The 17,254-nt window shown below is 37.9% G+C and overlaps 2 protein-coding genes across 3 annotated transcripts; both read right to left on the bottom strand.

Annotated features, from left to right (window-relative positions):
* Nucleotides 1-1,664: 1,664 nt before the first annotated feature.
* On the bottom strand, nucleotides 1,665-3,376 carry LOC136205179 (selT-like protein). Its single transcript, XM_065995674.1, has 4 exons — nucleotides 3,003-3,376; nucleotides 2,802-2,887; nucleotides 2,190-2,508; nucleotides 1,665-2,027 (listed from the first exon to the last, which is right to left on the bottom strand). The coding sequence occupies exons 1-4, from the start codon at nucleotides 3,189-3,191 to the stop codon at nucleotides 1,917-1,919; spliced, it is 705 nt and encodes a 234-aa protein (XP_065851746.1). The 5' UTR covers nucleotides 3,192-3,376; the 3' UTR covers nucleotides 1,665-1,916.
* Nucleotides 3,377-12,749: 9,373 nt separating this feature from the next.
* On the bottom strand, nucleotides 12,750-14,367 carry LOC136206966 (G-type lectin S-receptor-like serine/threonine-protein kinase At5g35370). 2 transcript variants are annotated; one of them, XM_065998171.1, is made up of 3 exons: nucleotides 13,968-14,367; nucleotides 13,833-13,886; nucleotides 12,750-13,726 (listed from the first exon to the last, which is right to left on the bottom strand). In XM_065998171.1, the coding sequence occupies exons 1-3, from the start codon at nucleotides 14,220-14,222 to the stop codon at nucleotides 12,764-12,766; spliced, it is 1,272 nt and encodes a 423-aa protein (XP_065854243.1). In that variant the 5' UTR covers nucleotides 14,223-14,367; the 3' UTR covers nucleotides 12,750-12,763. The 2 variants fall into 2 exon arrangements, with proteins under 2 accessions (XP_065854243.1, XP_065854242.1); XM_065998170.1 differs by having other exon boundaries at nucleotides 13,833-14,367.
* Nucleotides 14,368-17,254: the final 2,887 nt, after the last annotated feature.

The following is a 17,254-nucleotide window of genomic DNA, read 5'->3' as shown; positions in this document are numbered from 1 at the left end:
GCAAAACCCAGGTAATCTCTCATAACGGAATTGAACCCACAGCCAATCGCCCCCACTGCGCTTTACCTTCAATCCGCTCTTAATCGGCTTTCGGATATCCACAGCCACTTTGATTCGTAGGAAACTACGGCGCGGTCCTGAAAAATTCTTAGGGTCTGAATCAAGAAACTTACCAATTCGATTTCCCACAACTTTACATATCTCTTCAGTTTGAAATCCAACAGGAAGATCCAGAATCTGCACCCAAATCATTAGGTTATTCAATTCAACTTTTGAAACCTGTTGAGATTCAGATAATTCCTGAACAATGAGGACATTTTGGTTGAATGTCCAAGGGCCATCGTCGAGAACTCTCTTAGCATCCAATTCATGGAAAAATTGAAAGAGATAGCGACCCTCAACATCAGTATCCGACACCGTAACGCCTTTGACTGGTTTCCAAATTGAGGCAAGAGTATTACGCATCGAATCGAAATGGATGGGTTTTGCGATTAAAAACTGTCCGACAATGAAGAAAGATCGCAAATCCGCTAAATTCAGAAGATGATCATCTCCGATAACCAGCCCCTCCTCAGTCTCGTCCGCCAATCGCAACCGAGCATAAGCATCCATTATGCCCTTCCCTTTATCCATGGTGACCAAGATTAACGCAGAAAAGACTGCGACAAAAAAACTTCTCACACAGAGAAGACGATCGCACTCAATCACAAAGAGAGAATATCAAAGATGAAGACAAACCAGCAAGAAAGGCTATGCGAGAGCCACGGCGGCGGTAGTCGGCGCTAGTGGAAGATGGAAAAGTGGGCGGTGATCCTGAAGTTGGTGAAATGTTATGTTGTTATAAGTAATATAACAAATGCTAGTTGAGACAGCATTTCATGCATAACGGCTAACTTAAAGCATTAATTTCGTGTACTGGATAAAATTATGTCATTTACTACACCTTATGGTAGGGTTAATAATTTCACAATTTGAACCTAAAAATTAACCAACTCCTTTTACCAGACAAATGAACGAAAGAAGACCTGACTGGGACTTGGAATCACAAAATCTACGAGGTTTGTCCTACAATGCAAATATTTGCACTCAGTCTGTGATATGATATGTGGGTGACACTCGAAACTAATAGCAATCAATTTTGGTGGTATATATATATATAGTTATACACAGACACCCTTTTTTTTTCATCAAATCCTCTAAACTCAATTTGGTGGTATTGGGTCTTCAAGGATTACATTTCTTAAGATCGCTTCAACCCGAACTGATAATAAAGAAGACGTTCAATTCCAATTCTAACACTTCAATTTCTTAATGTGAACAAAAATTGTAGTTCAGTGACTTGCTTAACAGTAAAAAAGGGGCTCAGGTTGTGTTTTGTCAAAATTAAAAAATGAAGTGACAGAAGAAATGCAAACATCAATTTGAATATCTAGACGTCCCTAGTGCAGGGGAGATTTCACCAGAACTTTTTAGTAAACAAAATAAAAACAGATAAATTTCACGAGTAATTTTCATAATCTGCTAATAAGTTGCATGGAAAAACTTGTCCACAATTACAATTCATACACTTCAACAGATAGCACAGGCAATGTATCAGTACATGAAAAACAAATAAACAACATTCATTAAGTAGAGCTTCAAATATTTTCAATGCCAGTTGGAAAGAGAAATAAAGTAATCTTTAATGGAATAGCATATGAATCAAATATCATCGTGAATAACAACTATTCTTCGACTGAAGCACATATTAAGGATTAGCAATGGAAGGTTATCTAAAATCTAGAAAACGACAAATGAGCAAAGAAGTTGTGATGAACAGACAATAGGCTACAAGAAAAAATGTTATTTATCTCCACTAGAAGACCTGCTTACTGCAATATGATCTGTTTGTATTAAGAATTGAATTTGCACTAGAACTAGAGGCTTGCATCACCATCAAAATATCTTGCATTAGCAAGTCTTTTGCCAACAAGATCCTTCAGTTCAATTTCACCAGGAAACCTATTTTCTGTAAGCTTGGAGAAAACCTACAATGTTCAAGGAGAAAGAACAATGAGAAAGTGCAACTGAGTATCTCTATATATAATTATATAATGCTATAAGATACAGAACTCATAAAAAACATCATTGCCAAAAGACACGTTTCTCAACCAAAAAGCCAAGATCATCAGAAAAAGATCGGATCTTACCAATTCACCATTGCAATGAACTTCAAAAGCACCAGAACTTTGAAGAAAAGATTGTATGAAGTTCCCAAAAAGCCAAGTGCTTGCAATGCTTCCGAATTTGTTTGCCCGTAAAGAGTAGTACCATGGAGGTGGAACCGCAAATCCCAACCGTGGAAAAATATGTTCACCTCCCATTATTAATCCAATAATTCCAAATTGAACGACTGGAACAACTTTGCTCAGTAGCCGCTTAGGAAGTGGGGGAGGATAGTTTGCCAAGACAACATTGATACCAGGAAATTGTGCTTCCAGCATATTTTTCATAGTTACAGCAGTTCCTCTGAAAGAAGCAAGAAAATTCAATTAAAAACAAGGATTATAAAGTTCCAAGTAGAAAAAACAATCTAAAAAAAGCAGCTATGTGACACATGTCAAGAATCCACAAAATCTAATTGAACAAGGAATTCCAGTGAGGCAAATCCAAATACACAAACAGTATCAACAACAACAACAATAGCAGCCAACAGTAATTAAATTTAAACCCAATTCAGCACAATTACAAACAGTTATTTCAAATTAGAACTGATAGCAATACGACTGTCAGCAATGGGAAGTAGCACAATAGATACATACCGATAAGAACAAGAAGCACAGAAGTCAATATTGATGGTATTGCCAATGCCAATCCCGCCAACTCCTCCAATCATGCTCGAAGATTTCTGCATATAAGAAGGCCATTAAACAATTTTTTTTTTTTCTATTAACCTTCAAATACGAGAATACACAATTGCCGATGTAAGTAGAGAGAGAAAGAAAATGGGAAATAAGCGGAACCTGAACAGGAAACTGAAGAGGTGGTTGTTGCTGTTGATGATGATTATGATTGGGATTGGATTGATGATGATTAACGCTGGTATGATGATCATGTGAGGATTTAGGAGGAGGTAGCGTAAACAGATTGAAAACATCAGAGAAAAAAAGAAAAATTGGTAACCCTAATAGAAGAAATTGAGATCTATCCATTTCCACACACTAAGAGAGAAGCTAGACGAAAACAATGAAGGAATTCGACGAAAGGCGTCTGATCCAACAGCTCTTTACTCTTGAGTGATTCAACCCTCAATTTTTTCAAACGAAACTGAAACTGAAACTGAAACTGGCGTTATTCACCACAATTTTATGTTTCTCACAGGCGTAAAAATACAGGTACAGATTTTGGTATTTCACTTAGCAATACTATATTAAATCTTCAAACCATGCAATAACTAAATTAGACCTGGCAATTATCGTGTTCGAGTCGTGTTCGTGTCGTGTCATTTCGGGTTCTTGTTAAAAAAGAGTAAACCCAAACCCAACCTAAAAACTTTCGTGTCAAAGTCGTGTTAACCTGTTCGGGTTAGTGTCGATTTCGTGTCGTGTTTTTGGGTTACATGTAAGTTTGTTATGTATATATATTAATAATAACTCTTAAAAATATAAGAAGATATGGTACTGTTTTTAAACATTTTATATCATTTTTAGATTAATATGTTAACAATAATTATCGAAAAGTTCGATAATATCATGTTAGAGGGTCATGTAACGTGTTTATAACAATTTAGGAAATTCAAATCAATATTTGCAATTAATAATTATAATTTTATTATCTGTATTAATAAAGTGATATAGAAAAGAAAGTATTAGAAGTCTTTTTTTTCTCTTCTCGTTAGAGTGCTATTCTCTTCTCGTTAGAGCTAGGTTTTTACCATCTGCCGCCTTTCTCAGCCGTGCTATTCCGACGACGGTTCTAGGTTCCGACTTCAGGCGACGACTCTGTTTCCGACGACAGCCTGATCTTGTGTTCCGACGACGGCTGTGCTATCTCCAGGCCTGTTTCTCGACTGCGGCTGTTCCCCCGAAATTATAAGCGAAACGGGATTCGAGAGGTAAGGGGCTGGGGGTGCTGCAGTTTATTTCTGTTTTTTATCTGCTGTTAGGTTCAGTTTGGAATTGGCATTGGTAAGGAGGAATTGAGACTTGTTGAGGTGTTTTGGGCCTAAAAATTGATTTGGGGAAATTGTGGATTTGGTAAATTAAGAACAAATGGCTGGGGTAGAGGATGAATTGGAAGGTTTGGAGATTGAGGAAGGGGAGCATGATGAACTGAATTTGCTGGGAATGAATTCAAATCCAGTGGAGCAAAGGAGTGAATTATGTATGATTGGGAGATTCTTGTCTGAAAGGTCTGTAAATTTTTCTGTGATGAAAAATAAATTAGCAGACTTGTGGAGACCAGGGAGAGGTATTACTATCACTGAAGTTGATTCAAACTTGTATTGTTTTGAATTTTTTCATCGAGCAGACCGGGATAGAATTGTGGCAGGGGGACCTTGGTCCTTTGACAACCATCTACTAGTATGGGACGAATGGCCACCTGAGAGAGCAGCAGGAGACATTCCCTTGACTCAAGTACTCTTTTGGATCCAGGTTACTGAGCTACCAGCTAGTCTTATGTCAGAAGAGGTGGGAAAGAAAATTGCTAACTTCATTGGGGAGTTTATTGAGTATGATATTAACAATAATGTGGGAGGGAGAAGGCAGTACATGCGTTTGCGGGTTCTTGTGGATGTGCTCAAACCACTAAAGCGATGCAAGAAGATAAAGGGGTCTACTTCTGAAGGGGGCTATATCCAATTTAGATATGAGAGGCTATCTACCTTTTGCTATATTTGTGGAATGCTGGGGCATTCAGAACGCTTCTGTGAACTCAATTTTCAGTATGATTCTAAGAGCATCAAGAGGGAATGGGGGGAGTGGCTGCGGGCTACTCCAAGACGAGGTCTAGAGAATACCGGGTCGAAATGGCTGAGGGAGAAGACTGGAGGAAGTAGTGAAGGGCAGATTGTGCCAGGGAAAACACCATTGCGGGAAATCAATATGAAGGCAACCGAGTATGAGATAAACAAGTCAAGTATTCGGCGTCAGACTATTCTGACTAAGCCTATGCAAATTCCCCGTGAACAGTACCGTGAGGTGGCTAGAGGTACCTATCAGAAGCCTTTAGTCAACAAAATTGTGGAGATTACTGAAGAGGAGGTAGCTATGGAGGAGGATTCTGTCCTGACAATTCTTGAACAAAAGAAACGGCGAAGAGAGAAGGGGTCAGAGAAGTTGGCAATCCTTCACATCAGATTGAAGAGTTAATTCCAAAGGGTTCGATTAAAGGGGCTAATACTTCTAGTACTAATCCAGATAAATTAGCGTCTAATTTGAGTGATTCGGCGAGACTTGAGGTGCAGGTCCGTCGGGGATAGAGGTGGCAATTTCTGACACGAAAACACGATTACAGAGTCAACCCGACTGACACGACACGATTGACACGAAAATCATTTTTCTAGCATTTATAACATATAAAACCATATGGAACATAAATATGAGATAACACGATTTTGACACGAAACACGATAATTGCCAGGTCTAGTCGGGGATTATGATCTGATTGAGTTGGAACTGCAGGGGCTTGGGAAATTCCCGTGCAGTTCGTTGTTTGGGAGATTTGATAAAATCTCATAATCCCAGTTTAATTTTTCTTATGGAAACGCTAGTCGGTAAAGGCAAGATCGAGACATTACGAAGAAAATTTAAGTTTGACTACAGTTTTGCAGTAGATAGCAGGGGCCACAGTGGAGGTCTTGCAGTCTTTTGGAAGAGATCAGCTGAAGTTAGTATTTCTAGATATTCAGATCACCATATTGAGATGGCTGTTCGGGATGAGGCAAGAGGGGACTGGAGGATTGTGGGATTCTATGGGTATGCAAATAGAAACGAGCAATGGAAGTCTTGGGAGTTGATTCAGGCAATTGAAGCAACATCTATTCTTCCTTGGGTGGTATTGGGAGATTTCAATTGTATCCTTAATCAGAATGAGAAGAAGGGAGGTCCTCTTTATCCTAACTATCTCATACAGGCGTTTTCTCATGTTGTTGAGTCCCATGATTTACAGGAATTGGTGCTTGAGGGAAGTTCATATACTTGGGAAAGGGGACGTGGAACTAACAGGTGGGTACAAGAGAAGCTGGATAGAGGGTTCGGCTCAGGTGCATGGCTTTCTGCTTTTCCGAATTATAATTTCAGAAATTTAATGTCTACCTACTCGGACCACTCTCCCATTTTGTTGTCGACCGAGCTAGGTACCCGTGTTCAGAACAGAGCCTGATTTCGGTTTGAGACGGGTTGGATCCGGGAAAATGGCTTTAATGAGATGGTCAGGCAGAATTGGAGGGGCTGTAATCAGGTGGGAATTGTAGAGAAGCTCACTGCTTGCTCGGCCTCAATGGAGCAATGGGGTCGTGATTTTAAATTGAGGTTCACAAGGAAGATAACACGACTAAAAAGAGAATTGATGTGGCTAAGAGACAAGCAGGATGCTCAGTCAATTGTCAGATTTGGGGAGATCCAGGCACGGTTAAATGAAGCATTAGAGATGGAAGATTGTTACTAGCAACAGAGGGCGAAAAATTTCTGGTTGAAGGGAGGTGATAGAAATACAAAATTCTTTCACGCATGTGTTAATGTCAGGCAACGCAATAATCGGATCACAAAATTAAGGAACGACTCTGGGGATATTTGCACCGAGATCCCAGGTATGTGTGACACTATAAAATCCTACTTCTCCAACCTTTTCTCTGCTTCTTCTACCACTTCCTACGAGATCGTTGATGTTTTACCATCTTCGATACATGAACAATTTAATGAGCTGCTGATTGCTCCTTTTTCTATCGATGAGTTCAAAGCTGCTATTTTCCAAATGAACCCAGATAAATCCCCGGGACCCGATGGGTTAAGTCCAGGATTCTTTCAGCAGTTTTGGGATCTGATTGGGACAGAGGTCTTTAATGCGTGTATCGGGTGGTTGAATGACAAGGAATTCCCTACTCATTTGAATGATACAATCATAGTGCTGATTCCTAAAGGTGAAGGTGCTGAATATATGTCTGATTTTATACCAATTTCACTATGTAACGTGCTATACAAGTTAATTGCGAAGGTGCTGGCAAACAAACTCAAGCTGATTCTGCCTCACATAATATCTGAGAGTCAGTCGGCCTTTGTACCAGGCAGAGCATTAATTGATAACGTATTTATTGTATTTGAGTCACTGCACTATATGAAATGTAAGAGCAGGGGCCTTGAAGGTCATGTGGCTTTGAAATTAGATATCAGCAAAGCCTATGATAGAGTGGATTGGGGTTTTTTGAAGGCAGTAATGATCAGGATGGGGTTTCATGATAGATGGATTGAGTGGATCATGCTTTGTGTCACTTCAGTCTCATTCTCAGTCGCATTAAATGGATCACTTATCGAGCTGGCTAGACCGAGCCGGGGTCTGAGGCAGGGGGGCCCTCTATCCCCGTATTTATTCATAATTTGCTCGGAAGTGCTTTCACGGCTATTATTTAAAGCTGAAGAGGATGGGAGAATTCATGGTTGTCGGATAGTTGCAGGGGCCCCTAGTGTAAATCATCTTTTATTTGCTGATGACAGCTTTTTGTTCTTTAAAGCTACGCGGGAAGAGAGTCTGACAGTTCAGGGTATTCTAAAGGACTATGAAGGAGCTTCTGGTCAGGCTATTAATGTGAACAAGTCAGGGATTTTCTTTAGCAAATCAGTTTCAGCTGAGCTTCAGGCAGAAATCTGCTCATTGCTACACATCTTCTCACCGCTGAACACTGGGAGGTATCTAGGACTTCCTTCTCTTATTGGGAGATCTAAGAAAGAGATTTTTAAGTTCCTATCTGCCCGCCTGCGCAAAAGACTTAGCAGTTGGAGTTTCAAGTTCTTGTCTAATGCGGGTAAGGAGGTTTTATTGAAATCGGTTGCTCAAGCCTTACCAACATTTTACATGAGTGCGTTTCTGATCCCGAAGTTTGTTTGTTCTGAACTTCAGAAAATCATGAACTCCTATTGGTGGGGTACGAAAGGAAACGGCAGAAAAAACATTCACTGGGTTAGCTGGGACGGTTTGAGTTACAGGAAGGAGAAATGGGGTCTTGGATTCCGCGATTTGCAGGACTACAATGTGTCCTTATTGGGAAAGCAGGGTTGGAAGTTTCTGAATAATCCTCACATGCTTGTTAGTAAGATATACAAAGCTAAATATTTTCCAAATGATACTTTTCTCACCTCTAGATTAGGCACTAATCCTAGTTATGTCTGGAGGAGTGTGTGGGCTTCGAAGAATCTTCTCCTGCAGGGGATGCGCTGGAGAATTGGTAATGGACAGCAGGTCCGCATATGGGGGGAGGCATGGTTGGCCCGTGATAGGAACTTTTATGTTCATTCGGAGCGACCTGTGGACATGGACAATCTAAATGTCTCGAGTCTGATTGATAATGAGGCTCGTACTTGGGATAGGGGTAAAGTGATGAACTTGTTTGATCAGGATGATGCAAATGCTATTCTCACATTAACAATTCCATGGCAGCCAAGACAAGATCGGTTAATATGGCACTTTACTAAGGATGGAATTTACTCTGTGAAGTCTGGTTACCGGGTACTGGAGGATAATAGAAGTGATAGACTGGCTGTGAATGGGTGGAGGAGGTTGTGGGAATTGGATCATCCGCCAAAGGTTAGAGTGCTACTTTGGAAAGTGGGAGCAAAGGTCTTACCAACAAGGTAGAGATTACACAATAGACACATAAGAGTCCCGTTCGAATGTCCGATGTGCAAGGTCGACATAGAGCATGATTACCACTTGTTTTTTGATTGTCCGTATGCGAAAGGGTGTTGGGATATTGTTGGTAAATTACAAGTACAGAATGACGTTTGGCTCGAAGAGGACTGGCTGCTTAAATGCTTTGATATAATTGACAGCAGGAGCGCGAAGAATCTGGCGCTAGTGGTATGGACTGTCTGGACCCAGCGAAATCAACTAATCTGGAACAGCTCTTGCGCCTGTCCACAAGCTGCGATGGGAGCTGCTCGGGTGATGTTCAACGCGTGGAGCCTTGCGAATACGAGCAGTACCAGCGGAGACAGTCAGCGACATATAGGTCAGCTACCAGAGACGAGACGGTGGAGGAAACCAGCGAATGGCGTTTGGAAATGCAACATTGACGGATCGATTTTTGCAGCTGAAAATAAATGTGGTTTAGGGGCAATTATCTGGGGAGCTGATGGGGTTTTTTGTAGCTCTTTGTAGCTCTTTTTACATCGGGACTTTTGATCCGGGCATTGTGGAAGCTATTGCACTACGCTTCAGTTTGACTTGGCTGAGCTCCTTGAATTTCCAATCAGTGACTATTGAAACTGATGCGAAGGCGATCGTGGATAAACTTTATTCACAGAAGCAAGACCTTTCTGAGCTTGGTGGTATTATTGAAGAATGCAGAGATATTTTAGATAAAAATATTGACTTTAAAGTCGCGTTTATTCCAAGGCAAGCGAATGAGGCAGCCCATGCAATTGCAAGGAATGTCTTATCACAAGCTAGCTGTTTTAATTCGTTTTCGGTTCCTTATTGGTTAGAAGCTATTCTTTGTAAAGATAATTCTTTCATTGATTAATAAAGATTTCAGTTACCTTAAAAAAAAAGTGATATAAAAAACACGAGAGAATATAACAATAATTTTCAATATCCGTGTCAGTTTCGTGTTTTCGGGTTGACACGAAAATGAGATAAAAATTAACGTGTCATTTCGTGTCGTGTCAACTTTCGTGTCGTGCCATAAAACCCTAAACACTAACACTAAAAAAGCATGCCGTGTTCGTGTTGTGTCATCGGGTCGTATGTCGTTTTGCCGGGTCTAAACTAAATACATCTAAAATTTAATTAATTTCATTCTATATTATTACTACGATAATATATTAGTAAATTTATATTTTCAAAAATTAAAATTAACTTGATAAATACTTAAAACACTCTACAAAGTAAATTTATATTAGTAAATTTATATTTTCAAAAATTAAAATTAGATTTTTCCATCTAAAAAGTTATCATCATGTTTTATATCACATCGAGACAAAGTGTTTGTTACGAGGGATAAATGGAGTGGGATACAATAACAATAACAACAAAGTCTTAATTCCGAAATGATTTGGGTCGGCTAACATGAACCATCATACAAAACCGTGAAATCAAGTCGTGTCAGCGATATAAATTTTCTCTATACACTCCGTCCTATCCCCACTAAACTCATATCACTCTTGATCATCCTCTTCCAAGTTTGCTTAGGTCTTTCTCTATCCCTCACCATTGCATCTAGGGTTGAGCAGGACCGAACCAAAAATCTAAAAACCGAAAAAACCGGACTGAAAAAACAGAACCAAACCGGACCGAATTATATTTTGGTTTGGTTCGATCCTAATTTTTAAGCTAGTTTGGTTTTCGGTTTGGTTCGGTCCAAAACCGAATAAAACCAAATCAAAATACAATATGTACTATTTTTAGTTTTAAGGTTTTAAATTAATTAACAAATTATATATAGAAATAAAAAACAATTAAATATGTTTCTTTTTCTCAACTAGTTATATATACAAAAGAAAAACTAATTATTAGAGTATTGTCTTTATTAGGAGGGTTCACTGTTAACTTAGGTATTTGCAGTGATGTGCTTGCGGAGCTATGGAATCTGTACTTCGGGTTGAAGTTTGCTTGGAATAGACATTTCCGTAGAGTTGCATTCGAAATGGACTTGCTTGTGGTTGTGGATTTGGTGAAGAATGGTAAGGATAATAGATATAGGTTCTTTTGGCTGATTGATGAGTGTCAAAGATTGTTAAGACAAAATTGGGAAGAGGTTAGGTTGATTCATGTTCTCCGCGAAGGTAACCGTGCCGCGGACTAGATGGCGAATTACGTAGGAAGTTTACCCATGGGTCTTCACGAGTGTGAGGTGCCCCCTGCAGGCATCCTGGATATCTTATTTTCTGATATTTGTGGTACTTGTCTTCCTAGGATGACTAGTATCACTTAGCTTGTTCTTTGTTGTGTTTCGGGGTTTCGTCCTCTCCATTAAGATAAAAAAAAAAAACTAAAGTGCCGTGATATTCGAGATGCTATGTATATTTTCTAAATTGAATAATGACATAGCAAAAATTATGTATCTTACTAAAACGTAGTGGATTTAGAAAATTAAAAATAAATAATATATAAAAAAAGTTACAACGCTAAAAATGTAAGTATTGGTAGTATGACTACGATTGTACGCACTATATCGTTGGCTTGAATTTATCCACACAAGGCCTTATGTATCGTTAAAATGAACGACATGCGATTTAATGACGTTTATAATGACACTTTGAAAAATGTAAATAAGCCTTTAGGAGCGTTAAAAGCGCGGTTACACCCTAAATTTTAGTATCTTAATAGACCTTTTTTTTTTAGTGATAATAAAATTTGAAATAGATAAAAAGCGTGAATTAAATTAAAAAGAGAAGTTGGATAGTAGAGTTTAGAATAAATAAAAGTATAAGAGGAGTAAATTTAGTATACGTCCGGCATACCACTGATGTGGTATGCCAAACCAATAAAAACATGGCATGTAATAATTTTATTATAACTATATTAATTAATTGCAGTTTTGGTTTACTCCTAAAAATCTAGTCGTGTCCTTCTCTGTTTTCACCTTCCCCATAAAACATTTAGTTTTCTCTAATTGCTGTACCGACCACCACCGCTTCCGACCTTTTTCCTCCGTCCAACCACCATCATATTTGCATGTATGAGTTAGTTATAATTTGGTATATGTAGCAAGCAAATTAATTAATTGGGTATATAGAGCAAGCAAATTAATTATTATTTAGTCAGATATATAAAAAAGAGGGGGATGATGTAGGTCCCAGTAGTGGAGGAGGAGATTAAGGAGGTGGCGGCGTCGAATAAGGTAGAGATAGAGCCTGCTGCGTTCGGTCAGATATAGTGATTGGGACTGGACAAAATTAAAAGAAATTGCTAGAAGTCCTGTGATTAGAAGGGAATCAAACAAATCAACTAAATTTGTCGTCTGGATTTGAATTCAAATGTTTAAACTCTGATTCATTTTCCTTTAAATTCAAGCCATCTGAGTGTTGATTTTTTTTTTCTGGGTTCAAATCTGAGTTTTGATTTACGCCATTGTTATTGGCAGTTGAAAGGATGGAACAAAATAATTGGCTAATTGAAAAAAACAAGAGACCTGCTTCTTCAATTCCATTAATCCAAAGGATAATTAAAAATAAAAGTTAGAAATCCAACGGAGTTGGTGGTGGTCGGCGGAAGAGAACTGCTGAAGGTGAGGTGGTCGGGGGAAGAGATTGGAAAAAGCAGATCTAATAATTAAATTAATTTTTTTTTACAAATGTTTCATTTTGATTGGCTGAGGCATACCACGTCAATATTTGACGTGGTACGCGGGGCGTATCATAAAATTTCTCATATAAGAGTTGGATTTTAGTTTGTTGAAGGAGCATCGATGATTGGTTGGATTAATCTGAAAAAGATGCTGTAACTTTTAGAAAAATTCTAGTATGTAGCAGTGCATGCAAGTCTTAATTATCTGTTGTCGACACAGTTTTCATCGTATTTCTTTGAAACTTTTTCACAGGTTTGGAATAGAATATTCAAAAAATAGTTACTAATAAATGAGTAATTTGTGCAATAAATAATAGCCAAAGCAGCCTAAAAAAAGCAGAATAATAAAAGCATCAATGACACCCACCATAATCATAATCCATTTTTTGAGTCCAGATTTGCGAGTAGCAACATCACGGCTTCCTTTGGGAATTTTGACCATATAACTCATTCCACTTCCTCTTTCAACCTGCTTAGCTCCCATCGCCATTCCATAAAGGAAACATGATTCTCTTGAAGAATAATATAAAGCAGCCACACATTTACAGTCTTGTATGCATAAATTTGCACAAGCTTCCTTTGTTATGTTAATCTTAGAAGGAGCAGGAGGCATTAGAACAGTAGCCACACCACCTAATTCAAGCATCTCCCCCACCTCTCCGCCGCAAAAATCACCTGAATATCCCTCCCCACAATCACCCCCCTTGTTTAGAAAGCGAACACATGAACAAGTGTTGGATAACGTACAAATGTCATAAGGTTTACATGCTAGAGGAAGATCACAACTAGTGTTTAGTGCTTGAAATGCAGCCTCAAAATTACCCTTTTCAGGGGAATAGAAATACAGCCCCAAGTTTCCTGTTTTATTACTGAGTGCTAAAAATCTCAAGGGCTTGTGAATTTGAATGTTGTTTGAAATCTGAGCGATTTTGTGGTTCCTATCATTAAACAATTCTAATCCTTTTGAGGCAAGTTGAAGAAATGTGATGTTTGTGTTGTTTGAAGTTTTGAATTCCCAGTAAGAATAATTCCAGTTACCTAAATTGAGATAGAGACCAATCTTGTTTTGTTGAATTTCGAAAGAGTAGAAGGCTGTAGAGTTGGTTGGAAAGGAAGTTAAAAGGGTGGCAACATTTAGTCTCTGTCCCCAAAGAATTACATCAGTAGGGAAATTGAAACTCTGCCATTTTATATGATTGAAAGCATCAAGTAGGACTAAATTACCAGTACCCAATATCTGCATTCTCTGTATCATCAAAGGGAAAGATGAATAAGGATACATAAATTAAATTAAATTGATTTGATAAGATATTTGGGATAATGATAATGATAATGATAATGGGTTACCTTACCTGGACACCTTGGCCAAACGTAGCAGTTCGCCAACCGAGTCCTCCCCCCTTAAGCTGCAAATCCCCCTGCTTTGTTAGCTGAAGCACACATTGATCTGATATGAAAAATGGAGAGTAATGTCCAGAATTCCACACCTTCACATCTCCAAGAAAAACTTGTAAAGAACAAGAGTAGTTGCCAATGCCATTAATTGGTTCAGCTTCAACACTCAATGCAGTCTTGAAATTGGGTTCCATTTCATTGGTCTCCATTAAAAAAGCTCTGCCAATAAATCCCTCCTTGTATTCAGTAGGAACAGAAATACTCACTTTATACCCAATCTGAATATCTGATTTACAGTACACATGAACAAGCAAAAAAAGAAGAAGAAGAAGAAGATACAAGCCCATGAAAAGGAAAAACTAAAAAACAAAAAGGTTGCAACTTTCACTTGGAATTGCCAAGTGGGTTTGGTATGCTGTGCATTAGGATATTCCGGGAAAAATGGTGTTGGTGGGCAGAAAAGTGGTGTTGGAACAATGGAACTTGTAAAAGTCACTCCCACTCCCACTCCAAAAAAGGAGAAGAGTGATAACTGAGGTATCATATTTGGGTAAATGAAGTGGGGTTACTCATAATATATCATAATGACAGCAAGTTTTACTACTCTTTTATGTCCACCTTAATTAAATATTAAACCAACAGCCTGTCCGTGTGATTGTGTTTTAAAAATCATAAAAAATTTAAGGTGCCTTGGCTATAATTACTCTCTATAAAAAGAAAGTACCTTTACTTTGTTATCTATACTTTTGAACTGAAGTTAAATTGAATCAGAGCCCTTAAAACTATGTTGCATGGACACGGACATAAAACGTTATTTCTAGAACATAACCTTCTTCATAAAATAGCCTACAAATAAAAATGGATACAGACGCGAAACGCTAGTAACTAGAAGTGCCGGTGCAACATGGCTTAAAACAATGTAAAAGTAATTAGCATGGGTTATGGGTAAATGTCATAAAGTGTGCTGATGTTTTCCCAAAATTGGCATGTTTAGTTTAAATGAATGCGTAAGAAATTGTTACAGTTAAAAATGAGTTTTAACAAATAACAGTCAATTGTACTTGTATTTGCTGCAACCATTTTAGTGGAAATGGGAATTTCTATAGATTACTTAAAAGTAGTACCTCTATCTTTCCATTTCTGTGGAGTTTATTGAAAGTCCTTTGCATTTTATTTATTTCTAATTTAAAGTTTGGAAATGGGAAGTTAAACTTGTCCTGAGTATTTTCTTGGGAAATGGCTAATGCTCATATGTTGTCCTTTTGGGATTCTTCATGAGCTCAAACTGGGATTACACTATGCAAATTTGGTGTGGTCTATAATCGCTTATATGCTTGACAAGTAGGCGGATGTTTGATTTAATTTGGGTCTTAAGTTAAAATTTAAAGAGATAATTAAAAAATCAACTTCAACAATCTTTTATTGGCTTCTCAAACTATTAAAAGCCTTTTCATTCTATCTATTAATAGAGAGTCTCTTGGAATGCTCTAAAGCTGCAAAGTATCTTTTGTAAATTTGTATTTATTTTTATTCTTTGAACTTTGTACAACAAGTGTGGTAATGACTAGAATCCAAATGCTCCATTTTCTATCTATAATATAATATAATAGTTGAAAAAGGAAAATTAATGGTGATTTTATCATGTTATGATATATGCTATTGCGTTCTTGATGGATTGAGGACAGGTTGTAACTACAAAACTGAAAGTATGTTATACTTAAGAATTGGTATTTAAAATTTGAGAGGTTTGTGCTTTCCTTGAGTTTATTGTTTTTTTAAGCTCATTTCTTTTACACCAATGTTATTTTTATGTGTTATGCATAAGCATATAATCTTTCTAGTAATATCCTCTCCTTTTTTCTTGTTATTTGAGATTTTTCATGTTATGTCTTTGTTTCAGAAAATAAAGAGTAATGTTCGAACGAAGAAACTCTGGCATGCTTTTAAATCCTGCAAAGAGAAAGAGAGTATCCACAGCAGACATGTTATATCTTTGTTTCCCGAAATGAGAAGCTGCTGATTTCCATTCTGTAAAAAAAAACGCAGACATGCTGCCACAGCAGTAGTAGGCGGTAAACAGATGCCCTCCCAAAGCCATTTATTACACTGTCCCAAAATTATTCAACGGACCAACATAACCTTGCAACCATCCTCCACAACAACACTCAAAGAACCACTTATCAATCCGCTCTCCGGCAGACTTGAGACCCTCCAACATCTTCTTGCAAACTGACATTAAACAATTCAAAATGCCTATCAAGTAATCTGTATCGTGTGGGAAGAGAATTGTTTCCATAGAAAAGATTTAACTTTGGGTGGAATAGGAAGATCCCATGATCTATTCCATCCCCTTGTACCCGAGGATTGCATATTATCTCCAAGCCTATGGTATCCAAACTTGGAGGAATAATAGCCATTCTTTGTAAAATGTCGTGTGAGTCTATCTTCAATCGAACTAGAAGGAAGAACCATATTACATGTAAACATTGCTTCGTCCTTGCAGAAACAACCATGCACTTTACCATGATCCTAGACCTTCGTACCCGATATTAAGAAATCTGCGACCTTTGCCTCTTTATACCCAACACACGTTATGAGGTGACCCAAAAACTTGAATTATTTATGAACCAGGGATCATTCCAAACATTTACTTTTTCCTCTGAACGAATTATCTATTGTAATCCTCTTCAAACCATATCAATAAAACTCCAAACACCCCTCCAAACATAACTAGGGTTAGAACCCAATTTAGTGGCAAGGAAAGTTTCCTTTAAAAAATATTTTGCCTTGAAAGTCTGTTGCTTACCAAGCAGCAAGATGTTGAAATCATGAAGATCCTTAAACCTGAGGCCACTCTTAACCTTCACATTACACGGTCGAGACCAATTAAAACAATTAATGTTTTTACAATAGATAAAAAATGCATACTCCAGCTACTAAATAGTTTTTGAAGTCTGTGCTTTAGGATAAAAAATAGCATATTTAGATTTGCCAATAAGTGAAGGTAAGCCCAAATACCTACCCATATCAAGAACAAAATGGACATTTAGCAATCACATATAGAGGCACAGGCATCAGACTGAACATTTGAGCTGAAGAAAATACATGACTTGGTCAAATTAATGGCTAAACCTGACACATTCTCATAATCCTGCAAAATATCAACAATCATTTGACTTTCCTCAACTGTAACATTGAAAAATAGAAACTATCATTAACAAACAATAGGTGTGTGACACTAGGAGTGCGTTGAGCGATTTCCGCAAGTGCACGGTATACGCTTATAGTAATAAAAGATATCGATCCCACAGGGAACGTTTTTTTTAACAAAAACTTATTTTGAATTGGTTAAATTTACTTTTAAGGTTTATAATATCGA

The sequence above is a fragment of the Euphorbia lathyris genome, chromosome 9, assembly GCF_963576675.1.
Source record: "Euphorbia lathyris chromosome 9, ddEupLath1.1, whole genome shotgun sequence".
NCBI lineage: Eukaryota > Viridiplantae > Streptophyta > Magnoliopsida > Malpighiales > Euphorbiaceae > Euphorbia > Euphorbia lathyris.
Note: the sequence above shows the minus strand (reverse complement) of the source record. Positions and strands in the feature narration are given on the sequence as shown.